The sequence below is a fragment of the Alligator mississippiensis genome, chromosome 5 (genome assembly GCF_030867095.1).
Source record: "Alligator mississippiensis isolate rAllMis1 chromosome 5, rAllMis1, whole genome shotgun sequence".
NCBI lineage: Eukaryota > Metazoa > Chordata > Crocodylia > Alligatoridae > Alligator > Alligator mississippiensis.
The window spans coordinates 173,925,592-173,939,622 of NC_081828.1; the positions used below are offsets into that span (position 1 = coordinate 173,925,592).

At 47.2% G+C, this 14,031-nt stretch overlaps 1 protein-coding gene across 1 annotated transcript in view; it reads right to left on the minus strand.

The window, feature by feature from the left end:
- Positions 1-14,031, minus strand: part of LOC102570455 (probable acyl-CoA dehydrogenase 6) — a 180,138-nt gene that overhangs the window by 35,144 nt on the left and 130,963 nt on the right. Inside the window, exon 5 of the mRNA XM_019497759.2 lies at positions 11,425-11,592. Coding sequence (XP_019353304.2) covers positions 11,425-11,592 — 168 coding nt within the window. The remainder of the gene's footprint in view (positions 1-11,424; positions 11,593-14,031) is intronic.

Below are 14,031 nucleotides of genomic sequence, written 5' to 3' on the forward strand. Positions count from 1 at the left end.
AGCCTCCCTGCCCTGCTCTAGGCAGGAAGACAACGGTCCAGTCTCCTCTTGAAAAACTCCAGGGTAGGTGATTAGCTTTCCAAGACCATTGGCCATTGTACACACCACAAAATTGACCTTCAAAGCACCTTAAATGCCTTTTTGCAGAAGGTAAATAGCATTAATGGCATTTAACAGTGTTGCTGCTTGCACATTAGGCAGCGTATTCTGCTTTAATGGCATTGCTGTTTGCACTCTCGGCGGCATATTATGCTTTAAATGACTTTGGTACGTAGCAAGATAAAACACCTCTGAGGTGTTTTAGTTTGCTACCTAACAAAGTGCAATAGTGCACAGGGTGCTGGAAGCCGATGTGCTCTGGGCTTGGTGGGCACCAAGCAGCTCAGGGGCTGTGGGACCTGGCAGCAGCCCATGTAGGCAGGCTCCACTGAAGAAGAAGAAAAAAACCAAACAAGTGGCGAAACAGCGAGCCTGATCCTCATTTTCTTCTCCCTGGAGCCTGCCTTCCTGCCTGAGCTGTGCAGGGGCCCAGTGCTTCCCTCCATGGCTGTGGGGGGTGGGGGTGTGCTTCCCTCCACACCTACAGTTCCCCTAGGGACTGCCTGGGCCAGGTGCCAGTGGGTGGGTGCCAGCTGGGGGGGGCCCCGCACAGCTCAGGGACCGCTCGACACAACAGCAATTTGCTTCCCCTCCTTTCCCCCGCTGTCAAAGAGGCAGATAAGAATCAGGCCCTCACTTTTGTGTACACACCACGGGGGTTTAGTTCGGTTTAGTTCTCCCTACGTTGAAGCAGTATTTTTAAAAACCCACTGTTTCAATTTAGGGTGAACTAAACCAAATTAAATCACTGTGGTATGTACAAGCAACCCATTATCTTATTTCTGCTGGCTTTCATGTGCCCATGAAAGAGTATTCATAGTTCCTTGCCATCCTGCCAAAGATTGGAGATAAACCCACAAAAATCCTTTGGAATACCAATTAGCCAGGAGCTGTTGGCAAATTCTGGTTAAGGGAATGGTTAAGGGACCATTCAAACTTCCTGGAAGGTTTAGAGGAAATGTCTGTTTGCTGGTCCCTGTTCAGTTAATAATTCTGTTCTGTGCCAAACACTGACATTTGGTTAATGCTGGACTTGAATTTAAATATATGGTTTTCAAAAGTCTTTCCAGCTGGGCTACTTAGGTTTTAACAATATTGGTGGCACAGACAGGCATTTTTGGACACGGACAAACTTTAAACAACTTTACAAACCTTAAACAACTTTAAAACACTATAAATAAGAGACCAAATGGTACACAGAACTATAGCACTACAAATTGGCCCAAACCAAATAAAAAATAACCATGGATGAAACAGAGATACCTCTGAAATGTTTTATAAGGAAAATTTAGCTGCAATGCAGTTGTAGGTCTGTATGCTACTGAAGCATCTTTGAAAAAAGATGGAAGTTGAAGTGTTTTGTATATATGTCTACCCTTACCCTTATGGGCGCCTATACACGTGCAGTGAGGTTGCTCTGATGCACTTTAATTGGAGCTTGGTAATTACTGCACTCCAGCAGACTCCAGCATCACATATATCAGCATCCTTACGCTGAAAAATGGTGGCAGGGATGTTTGGTGAGCATGGACGTTTAACGAGCTGTAATTAAAGTGCCCCCACCATCATTTTTCAGCACGGGGACTATGGTAGGGCACTGTTGGTGCCTGCCACTTTAAGGGCTAGGCCAGGGAGAGGGCAGATGCCTGATCAGGGTGGCCATTTAATGCCCAGCTCTCTGTGCTGGTTTGTGACCAGCCAGCAGGGAAGAGACATCTCCCTGCTGAGCTCTACTGCTCCAGGAAGACCTGGGAAGTAAGGACAGGGGCTTACGGGGGTAGTTTGGAGGCTCTTGGTCCTGGGCATGACTTGAAACTGCACCCTGCCAGGGATGGGTGGCTTGGTGGGGCTCCCAGTGGCATGGGAGCCCCCAAAAAATGCCAGGCGAGTTACCACCCTGGTGAAAGGCAGGTTGGGGCACCTTAACAACCCCATCCCCCACAACCGGATGGGAAACCCCATAGTAGGGCCCGAGAAGACGGACCCATGTAAGGGACTTTGTGCTAGTTGCTCAGAAGCCTGACTTGAGTCACCCTTGACTGGTTAAAGATGGGGCCAGGACCAGAAGGGTCAAAAGGGCCTGGGGCCCACCGCGAGGGGTGCCCAGAGCCGGGGATCTGAGGTTCTGACTAGCCTTGGAGGTGAGAGGACCTGTGTGGCCAAAGGTCCTGGGAGGGCCACACCTCAGAGGAAGTACAGGGAGCTAGGCAGCTCAGAATGAGGGTGGAGTAGACTGCCTGAGTAGAAGAGATCTAGTTGGGGTCCTGACTAGAGAGTTATGGGGCCCAGTCTGGGGCCAGAGATGTTAAGAGCTTAGATGACATCTGTGAGGCATGGGCTGCAGTGTAAGGAAGGTTTGGAGCAGCAGATAACACCTCCTGGCATCAGGGCTGGAAATGGGCAGCCTCCTGCCTGGGTAATATCTTAATCATTTTCCATCAAGGCGTAGAGAGAGACCAGGGACATGTATTAACATAACGGATCCTCGAAAATAAAATCCATTCAGGCAGTTTATGAATGGGCTTGGTGCATATTTCCTCAACTTTGTTTCTAATGTAAAAACAAACCATATATGTTTATTGGCCTTTTTGAGTTCAGAATCACTGGATGAATTTCTATCCAGGATTCAAAGATTTTAATTGCCCCTGCTGCAGCGTGCATTCGATTTCTTTGCCTCCATTTTTCTGAGTAGGGACTGGGTCACCCCCCCACTGGGACCCCAGTAGATCCCAGGGGAGGTACACCCAGACCTAGGGTCAGTGAGGACCTGGTCAGGGAACTTCTGGAGGAACTGGATGCATTTAAATCAGCTGGTCCTGACGATCTCCACCCCAGAGTGCTGAGGGAATTAGCAGAGGTTATAGCGGGACCCCTGGCACAGCTTTACGAGCTCTCATGGTGCTCTGGTGTGGTGCCAGAGGACTGGAAAAGGGCGAATGTGGTTCCCATTTTCAAAAAAGGGAGGAAGGAGGACCCAGGAAACTATAGGACAGTCAGTCTTACCTCGGTCCTAGGTAAGCTTTTTGAGAGAGTTATCCTGGCGCATGTCTGTGAGGAACCAGCCAGGGAGATTATGCTTAGGGGCAACCAACACGGGTTCATTAGAGGCAGGTCCTGTCAGACCAACCTGGTGGCCTTCTATGACTAGGTCACAAAATCCTTAGACGTAGGGGTAGCAGTGGACGTAGTCTTTCTGGACTATAGGAAGGCCTTCAACATTGTCTCTCATCCCATCCTCATTAAAAAACTAGGGGATTGTGGCATCAACTCCTACTCAGTCAAATGGGTCACTAGTTGGCCGCAGGGCCGCATCCAGAGAGTGATGGTGGACGGGTCATTTTCGACCTGGAGGGATGTGGGCAGTGGGGTTCCACAGGACTCGGTCCTTGGGCCTGCGCTGTTCGACATCTTCATCAGCGACTTGGATGAGGGGCTAAAAAGCACCTCATTCAAATTCGCAGATGACACTAAGATGTGGAGGGAAGTGGGCACACCAGAAGGGAGGAATAGGCTGCAATCGGACCTAGACAGGTTACAGGGGTGGGTGGATGAGAACAGGATGGGTTTCAACACTGACAAGTGCAGGGTACTGCACCTGGGGAGGAAGAACCAGCAGCATACCTACAGGCTGAGGAACTCCCTTCTCGTCAGTGCAGAGGCAGAAAAGGATCTTGGAGTCATTATTGATGCCAAAATGAACATGGGCAGACAGTGTAGGGAAGCGGTCAGGAAGGCCAACCGCACCTTGTCATGCATCCACAGATGCATCTCAAGCAGGTCCAAGGAGGTGATCCTCCTCCTCTATGCGACACTGCTCAGGCCGCAGTTGGAGTACTGCGTCCAGTTCTGGGTGCTGCACTTCAAAAGGGATGTGAACAACATGGAGAGGGTCCAGAGGAGGGCCACCCGCATGATCAGGGGCCAGCAGGGCAGGCCCTACGAGGAGAGGTTAAAGGACTTGAACCTGTTTAGCCTCCACAAGAGAACATTGAGGGGGGACCTAGTGGCCATTTACAAACTGGTCAGGGGGGACCAGCAGGCATTGGGGGAGTCCCTGTTTCCCCGAGCACTACCAGGAGCGACAAGAAATAATGGTCACAACTGGCAGAGGGTAGATTCAGACTAGACATCAGGAGGTGCTACTTCACTGTCAGGGCAGCTAGGATCTGGAACCAACTGCCAAGAGAAGTGGTGCTGGCTCCTACTCTGGAGGTCTTTAAGAGGAGGCTGGATGAACACCTGGCTGGGGTCATTTGACCCCAGTACTCTTTCCTGCCATGGCAGGGGGTTGGACTTGGTGATCTGCTCAGGTCCCTTCTGACCCTACCAACTATGAAACTACGAAAGACATTGAACACACAAGAGGGGAAACAGCTGAGGCAGCAGATCCTCTGTTGGAAGCTAAGATTAGCCGGCCACGAACACAAGAATAAGATGGTTTAAATATTAAAATCCACATGGCCTTGTCCTGGCAGAAATTTCAGCATCTGCAAATTGACTACAGCATATTAGAGGTGAACAACTAAAGCATGAAACTTGCTAGAAACTTATTTGATGCTTCTTAAGAGGGAGGAGTTGAATAAGTAAACTTCTGACACATTTAGTACCACATTGATAGGACCAAAGTGACCTTTAGGTGGCCTACCTATAAGTGAGCCACACATTGTGATCTCTGTAGTGCTTCAGAAAAAGATGCTTTCCAAAATCCATAAGCAAAAACAGGCATAAAGAATTGCAGTGTAGGAGCACAATTTATATATATATATATATATATATATATATATAAAATACATAAATATATATATAAATACAATTTTAAAGAACTCTGTACTTTCTTCAGTTGTCCAAGAAACTGACAACAAACATCCTATGTTTTGTTAATAGCCTACTTAAAATCATATTTGGTTTGCAGATGTCTATCCCTAGATCAGTTTTAAGCTTTTGTTGGAACCACAGAGACTGCTCATTTTACACTGAATGCTTCAACCATCTAGTTATGCTTTTGTATAAAGATACTGCCTGTTCTTCTGAGACCTGATTTTTAATCTAATCTAAGATTCTTTCTGCCACTACTGTGGCCAAATGGGAAGTGCCCTGTCCTCCCTTGGAGGAGCCAGACTGGACATTCTTGTTGACCCCTATGGATAATTAATTCTCTGTGAACGTAGGGGACTAGAGTCAGTGACGTGAAAATCTCCTTAAAGCTCTGTGTTCCCATATTCCGAATATCTAGGAATTGGAATTTATCATCATCCTTTGACAATGCTCCCTCTGTTGAATTGTTTCTGCTACTCTTAGTGAAGTGCATACTAAAGCAAAATATCTCCTTCCTTCTGCCTTTCTGGTGGACAGTACTGCTTGCTGTGGTTTGGTATTTTGCCCCATAGTTCACAGCTTCTCCATTCTTCCCTCATAGTAAAATACTTCAGTCTCCCATATCCCAACTGTTCTTATGTTACACATTTGATCCAACTGCTTCTTTTCCATTTGTCACTTTTGTTACTATTGTACTGTTGTCTGACACACAGCCTACTTTATGCTGCTAGCATGGAAGTCACAGTGATCTTTCTAGGTTTTGTACGTCTTCCTATTATATTTGGACCTTTCATATTCTGTTTGCCTGTGAAAAGGTAACCAAAGCCTCTTTCATTTTGTTATATTCTCTTTTTTCTTCCTCAAGGAGAGCGTAAGGTACATAGGATACTATCTGTTATCTGCCATTGGATAAACTGCTGCTTATTTTCCTGCTGTAGGCTGTATGCCCTAGTAACAGCACGACCAAAAGGCCCAGGAATGGAACGAAACTAAACATACCATATATGGCTTATGTGGAAGTGCTGGAAAAGGCAGCTTGGCACCTTAGAAGGCCACTGGATAGAGAAGTGACTGATAAGAGTACTAAAGAACAGCAAAACAGGACCAGGGTGACCTGGTAAACAGGCTCCTCTCTATGGGGAGAACTTGTTATGAATGATGTCATCTAAAGATGTTTTAGTAATTGGTGAGAACTAAGGTGCATAGTCTGCCTGACTTTGTAAGTCCTTTTGTCTATGTCCAGCAGATTGATATCAGTGAACTTCAGCTTGTTGTTCACCTTGCTGTGCACCAGTACTTCACAACTTTTGGCCATTGTGACCATCAGTCTATCAGTATTTATCAATGTTGACATCTCTCCATCTGGAGACTGGGTAAATTAGGTACTACACCTCAAAATCACAATTTTGTTTAGCATTATTTAATGAATCTCTATGGCAGATGTGATGTCAAATTTGATTGAAATGAAAACTGCAGTCTTTAAGCCATAGGGCTAAGGCTATACTGTATAATGGGATGTCAAACTCATGTGGCTCCCCAGGCTGGTTTCAGTGCAGGGCATGAGATACTTCCAGCCCGGGGCATGTGGTGGCAGTGGCAGCTCAGGCTCCAACCTGGGGCATAACGGCAGAGGCAGCTCGAGCGATGCAACTCAGCTTCAGCTTCTGCCATGTGCCCTGTGCTGAAGCTGCCGCTGTTGGCATGTCCCCATGCTATGGCAGCTACAGGGCATGCAGCAGTGGCAGTGGCTCTAATACGAGGCAGTGGTGGGGCCAGCAGCAGAGAACATAGGACCATGGCAGTGACAACAGGCAAGGCAACCATAGAGTGACCAAGGCTGTATTATCCCTCATTCACTCTCCTGATCACAATGTCCACAGGGGCCTGAGGGCCCTAGATTCCCAAGTAGGCCACTCCCCACAGCCATGTCCCCAACTTCTGAAATCCTGTATGTAAACTGACTGTGGGCAAGATCCAGCTCATAAGCCATACATTTGACATGCATGCTCTATAACATGGCATACTTATTACATTATACAACAAATAAAAACATAATATGAACAAAATGATAGGATTCAGAAAAGGTTCAGACAAAATTTTCAACTTTCCTACTGTATGATTACTACGTACTTAAAACACAATTTCTTGTATGTCTTCATTCTGTAATATGTGGTACAAATGTACAACAATACCTTATACTATTGAATAATACTCTTCTGTGTATGCTAAGTGTGTATAGAACAGTAAATTTAACTACATGTGCAGCTCCTGGGACTCCAGCTGGGAGCCACAGAGGGCTGTGGGTAACAGAGGTGGGCTGGCCTGGTTCACTCTCTGCTGTCACATGTGGCTCCTGGGACTTGGAAAGGAGCTAGAGGTGACAGGGTTGGGCTGGCCCAGCTTGCACTGTGCCACCAGGTGCGGCTCCCGGGACGGGCTCCATCTGGAACTGTGCAGCTCCCTCGCCTCCAGCAGCTCCTCCTCCTGTCTCTGCTGCGGTGATCTGGGTAGCAGGTAGGAGGGGAAGCATCGGTGGGTGAAGGGAAAACGGCAGCAGGTGGGGGGGAGGTGGGGGGGGAAGCTGCAGCCAGGGGCTCCAGCTTCAGGCTGCCATCCACTCACTCTGTTTGCCCAGTGCGATCAGCAGCCACCTATGGGCAGCTGTGCAGGTAAAAGGGAGCCTCGCCATGAAGCTATGCATGCTGGCCAGGGCTGAGGTGAGTGCAGGAGGAGCACAGGGCAGGTACAGGTGGGAGCATGGGGTGGGCTGCCTCAGGTGGAAGCGGGCAGGTCTTGGCCCCATCTGGAGCGCCATAGAGCACCATGGGCTAGAGGGTGGTGAGTGAAGCAGACTGCACCTGCACCACCCGGGCAAGCTCTGCTGCACATGCCCCTCCTCCCCCCGGCCACCTCCCAGGACCCAGTGTTTGGTCAACCCCCTACATGTGCATACCCAACCCACCACACACACACACACACACACACACACACACACACCCCCTCCAACCATACACCCCATACTCACACACCCCACCACACACACCCCCATCCCCCAACCACGCACTCCCCCACATCACCACATACACCTCCCTACCCCCTCACACACAATATACAAGACTAAGATTTTATTTTGAGCTATTATGCAAACACACATAAATTAGGACCCAAATATTTTTAAAAATAAAATTAAAATATGTTATAGTGGATGTTTGCTTTTAAGTATATGATTTTTTGTCTATACTTTGTTAAAATGATTTCTCCTGAAATATTTTGTGTGAGGCCCTCAACTCAACTCAGTTGGTTTGGTGCTATTCTTGGGGAGGTCTAACACCTGAAACTCCCACTGATTGGTTCAGAAAGATGGGACAGGTTGTTAGAGGGATCACAATCACTTGCTACCCGATAGTCAAGCTTGTGCCTCGTGACCTAGAGGGCAGAACTTTTGGGGCGCCAGGGGCAGGCCATGCACCATGAGGGCAGGCCCTGTGGAGGGGCAGACCTGATGTCAGGGACCATGTAATGAGGGCAGGGGATTCTAGGACCAACATGGTGGCAAGCTGGGGAGGAGGAGACCATGAATGAGGTGCCTGGGAGACACTCCCCACTATCAGGAGTTAGACTGGGGTGGGCAATTATTTGGGCTGGCAAGCCACTTAATGAGCTTTGGTGACCTGTCAAGGGCCACACCTCTCTCTCTTTTCCTCTGTCTCCCACTCCCTCTCCCCATCCCTCCCTCCTGGGGCTGCAATCAGCACAGACGCCTGAACCCATTCATAGCCATTCTGAGTCATATTCCTGGCAGCTGCTGGCTGCATCCACAGCTGCCCAAATGTGGCAGGCAGCTTCTAAATCAGGGTTCCAGATGTTGGGAGTAGTGCAATGTGCTATAGCTGTGAGATGCAACCAGCATGAAAGCCTGAACTCACTTGCAACTGTAGTATGCTTGCCCCTGTCCCTGGAGCCCTGACTCAGAAACTGCCAGCCACATTTGGGCAGATGTGGATGTGACTGACAACTGCTGGGTCCAGACTTGGGAGCAGTGAGGGGGAGGAGAGTGGCAGGGTGTGCTACAGCTGCAGTCAGGTTCATGCTTCTGCTTCCATGCTGGTGGCAGCCCTGACCCAAGAGAGAGAGGGAGAAAGAGTGAGCAAGCAAGCACCTGACATGCTGGAAGCAGCCCCAGCGTCCCAGCACCACACAGCTGCCAGAACCAGAGGGCTAGATCCATTCACTTGGTGTGCACCTGCTTATGGGCCAGATTCAATCAGTTGGCAGCTGGATCCAGCCCACAGGATGTATTTTCCCCACCCCTGAGCTAGACCCAAATTGCTGAGGCTGGAGGAGTGAAGCTGGAGCCCCAGGAGGGACTGCAGCCAAGTGTGAACTGATGCCTGGAAGCTGAGGTTTTAGACAGATGACGCAGGCTGAGGGTTTGGCCATAGAAAAAAGGGACTAAGACTGAAACTGCTAAAGCCCTGACAAGTGCTTGGCGGTCTGAGGGGCTGGTCCCTTAAAGGGGAAGTGCCCAAGGGGAGCACAGATCCTCAGGTATGAGTTGGATCTAGACACAAGGACAGAACCAGCCAACAGAGGCTACCAGAGAGGTGGGACAGACATTCAAGTCATATTTATAGGGTGGCCTAATAGAGAGAACAGTGGAGCAAGATTCAGACTATCTAGTTACTATTGCTGGCTTTGCCACTGGCCTGCTCAGTGATCCTGCCCATGTCACTTCATCTCTTGGTGCCTCAGTTTGTCCATTTGCAAAATGGTGATAATGATGTTTACCTAGTTGGTAAAGCACTTTGAGATTTTTCTGAACAAAAGGCCATACAAGAGCTTACATACTTTTATATAATTATTAATTTAGACCCATTTTGACCTCAGCTTCTGTTTGACTGACCATTCATTCCTAAAACAATTATTTTGCTGTTAAAACATACTAAGAGATTCATTAGCACAAAGTTAAGGTTGCCAAGTATTCCTTGTGCTTTTCCAAAAAGGAAATGTTGAAGTCAACAACAATCACATCTCTTAAAAGCAGAAAATGGTGACAGGCACCCTTTTTTAATGGTGATTCCACTAATCTAGTGAACTTATTTTAGGGCAGTTTTGCTGTCTGCTAGGGCTTCCTGTTTCACAGCTTGTGCTGCTCCACCTTCCCTCTCTGCACTCTGCACCCAGGACTTGTTTTAATTTTCACCAGCAGACTGAGACTGGCCTCCAAAATCCAGGACTCTCTCAGCTAAACCAGGACATATGGCTACCCTAGCTGTGAATGTATTGGATCATCACACAAAGATGTCAATGTTAAGGTTGCGTGTTCCTTTACATTGGCATATTCCTTTACTGTGTGTTTCCTATCAGAAGTTTAAGTTTGGAATACTTCAACTCATTGTTTTCTAGAGAGTGGTGCTTAGTTTGTTGGGCTGAAGTTAAGCAGAAGGCAGGGTAGGATTGCACCTTAGAGACTAATTGGTTCAGAGAGGCATAAGCTTTCACAGGCAATAGTCTACTTCATCAGATGTTATGATCACAAAACACCTGCCAAGGTAGGCTGTCCAGTATGAAAGTTTTTAAGTGTCCCAGATTTCACATTGTCTCATATGGTCATCCTATCCATTGCACATGTAAACTCCGTCTTAACAGACAGTGCCATCTCTCAGGACATAGAGTGCATTGATTCTCACACCTTTTTGCTGAGGTAAATCCTTATTTTCTGATTTTCAGAAGTTTGAGTATCACAGCACTTCATATTCTGGCAAGGCACAAAATAGGATGGAGCGACCTTAACTCTGACTGAATAGTTTCTGCTTGTTTGATTATTTGCTTTATATTACTGAATCTATCACGTATATATTCTGTACACTAATTCTAGTTCATAAGAAACAGCATTTTATAAATTGTGAACATACTTCACAATTTATACCCAGCAAAACCCTATGAATAATAAAGATGAAATCATACATGATGCATTTAAGGGCTGGATGTAGCTAAGTATCTCTTGGGAGAAGAAAGCTTTCAAGATAAATGTTCTGTGGATCATCTCCAGAACCAAGACATGGGACATGCTGATATTACTTCTTCAGAATGCTGCTTTGCTCTGTTTTTAATTATGCTTTTGTACATTATTAATTTTGCCCTTTGCAGTTCCTTGTTTTATCTATTCCCACAGAGGTTATAAATAAATACATTTTGATAAATTTTTTAAAACTTCTGGACAGAAATAATTTTTAACAAAAGACCCTTGGGACCAGAAGCTGAAGTCTGCAAAGTATTTAATTTCCTTCTTTTTCTCTTCCTGTTTTCCCCTCTATTCCAGGACTTCTGGATTTCTTTTGAGTACATCTCGTTTAACAGTTTGGTGTTACAGAGCTACTCTGTTTAACAACACATGTAGGAAGCATCTGAAGCTGCATTATTCTTTCTCCACCAGGTTTTTATGTGCTATCACATATGGTAAAAAGCACTAAAACATAAACAATAAGAAAAATAATCAAGTTCTTTTACCAGATAACTTCATTGGCAAACATATGAGAGATTTATTTTGGTGGGGTGGTCCTTCACTAGTATTTGCCAATAGACACATCCAGTCAGCTTGACACCCAGTAGTAGTCCACATCTTGCCTCCATTTATGACATAATCATCGCCTTTTCTTACTGCTCGTGTCTGGATACCTATTTAAAAACAATAAGGGTTGGTTGATCAGATGAACTTAGGGTGACTGTTAAGAGTCAGTCCACAGGTCATATCTGACAGACCAGCTAACATTCACTCAGTATTCAAAATCCTCATGCCCTTCAAGCAATAAACAAAAGGAAGAAAGTTATAAATACAGGACCACTTTCCACTCCACTTCCTCCTCCTCTCCCCACCTCCCCTGCACAAACAACTTTCATAATTGTGTTGCTGGATCATCAAAAACTGCCCACATGTATATGCTAGTTTTTTTTGTATAACTGGGCCATCACCAGCTCAGACTGGAAATTAAAGAAAGGCTTCAAACCTTCAGTGAAATAAGGATCTGAAACTGCCTCCCAATACAAGCAATGGGGAAAAAAAATCCTAGCTGCTGTTTAAAGACAGAGCTTGGTCACTTTCTGAAACTTGTAGGGTTACCATATGTCCGGGTTTTCCCAGACATGTCCTCTTTTTTGCCCCCCGGCCTCATGTCCAGGCAGGTTTTTAAAACGTGAGCAAATGTCTGGGTTTTTGCTTTCCCTGGGCATCAGCAGCTTGGATACTTGGTGCTGGGAGCAGCAGGCAAGGTGGTTGGCTGTTGAGGGTCACATGCTCTGAACTATGTGGGCCCCAGCAAATAAGTGTGTGTGGGGGGAATGCATGTGCGCTGGAGCTGTGTGGGCAGCAGGGCTGGGGGGTCAGGAGGTCGGGAGTGAGGGGCACTGACAGGGCTGGGGGGGCAGGGCTGCAGGTCGGGAGTGAGGGGCACCAGCAGCGCTGGGGGAGGGCAGGGCTGCGGGTCAGGAGTGAGGTACACTGGCAGGGCTGGGGGACAAGGGGCTGCATGTTGGGAGTCAAGGGCAGTGGCAGGGCTGGGAGGGGGGCATGGCTGTGGGTCGGGAGTGAGGGGCAGAAGCAGGGAACAGGCATATCACTGTCCCCTACCCACAATCATATACCTTTCCCCTCCCCCACTTCACCGGTCCCTCCCCCTTACAGGTGTTCTCTTTTTTTGACCCTGGAAATATGGTAACCCTATGAAAGGGATGTTGGTGCCTGCAATAGCAGGGAACTGGACTTGATAACCCAGAAGTTTCTTTTAGTCCTATGTCCTATAACCATGTAGCCAAATGATGACCATAGTGTGGGGAATAAAAGTGGGATGCAAAGGTGATTAACTGCACTGTAGACCATGTGCATATCCTGCAGTACCCTGGCAATTGAAACTGAAACAGAAAACAGTAGTTGCATTAGCCTATCCTTTTCTTTGTTATTTTCTCCACAACCTACTCTGTGTGCTGGTCTTGCACTGAAATTGATTCTCTTTCTTTTTACTAACAGAACCTGGGAGCTTAGATGATGACTTGTTTGCTCAGCAAGACCACATTTCTAAGTGACTGTGAAGCAAAGGATTTTCCCGTTTAAGAGTTCCTAAATTTGACATTTGCATTGGAGTCCAAGAGTCTCAATCTCTTATTTAGTTTCTTGAAATTTTACAATTATATTTGGGAAATATGTTATGTCCTTTCAATTACTTGTTTATTTTTTCACATATCATAATTATCATTAGTACTGTAATCATCATCATCTTTTCCTTGTTCATGTCACTGACTAATATTTTTCTAAGAAAAAACTGGAATGAGCAGATACAAATGCTAAAGATACTATTAATTTTTCAAGAGTCCTAGTTAACATCAAGCTTCAGGTTAGAAAAGATTAGATATCACAGTTGGAGCATGTTATACAGGCTCTACATCTGAATGACTGTTCTGCTCTACAGAATCTAGAAAAGAGAAGATGAATAGCAAAAAAAAACAAAAAAAAATAGGAATCATCTAAGTGCAGGGGCGGGCAAAATATGGCTCACGGGCCACATCTGGCCCACCAAGCCATTACATCCAGCCCGCGGGGCCCCTAAAAAGTTTAGAAAATTAATATTATTCTGCCTCTAGCTGCCTGTCAAAGATGACAGGAGCCAGGAGCAGTCAGACCCAGGGGATGTCGCCTGCAGGACCAAGTAGGTGCAGAAGCAAGGCCTGCACAGCCCCGCCCCCCACCCCACAGCAGGAAGCCCCGTGCCGAAAATGGGTTCTGGGACTGTGGGGCTGTTCCTGCCTCCCTGCACTGGAGGGAAATTCAGATATGAAGAGGGAGAGGGGGGAGGCAAGAAAGGACCACAGGCCTCAGGGTTGGGCCGCACTGGCTGCTGCGGTCCCAGCACTGTAGCCAGAAACCACATGGTGCCAGAGCGGCTAGCGGGGCTGGGAAGGAGGGGTGGAAAGGAGCAGTGGTAGCCATGGGCAGGGTAGTGGTGAAAGTGGCAGTAGGTCGGGGAAGGGGGAGCGAGCAGGCACATAGAGCTCAGTGACAGCTGGGTGGGAGTGCAGGGCACATGCCAGTGCGCCAGGGCCAGGGCCAGCAGGGGCCCAGAGCAG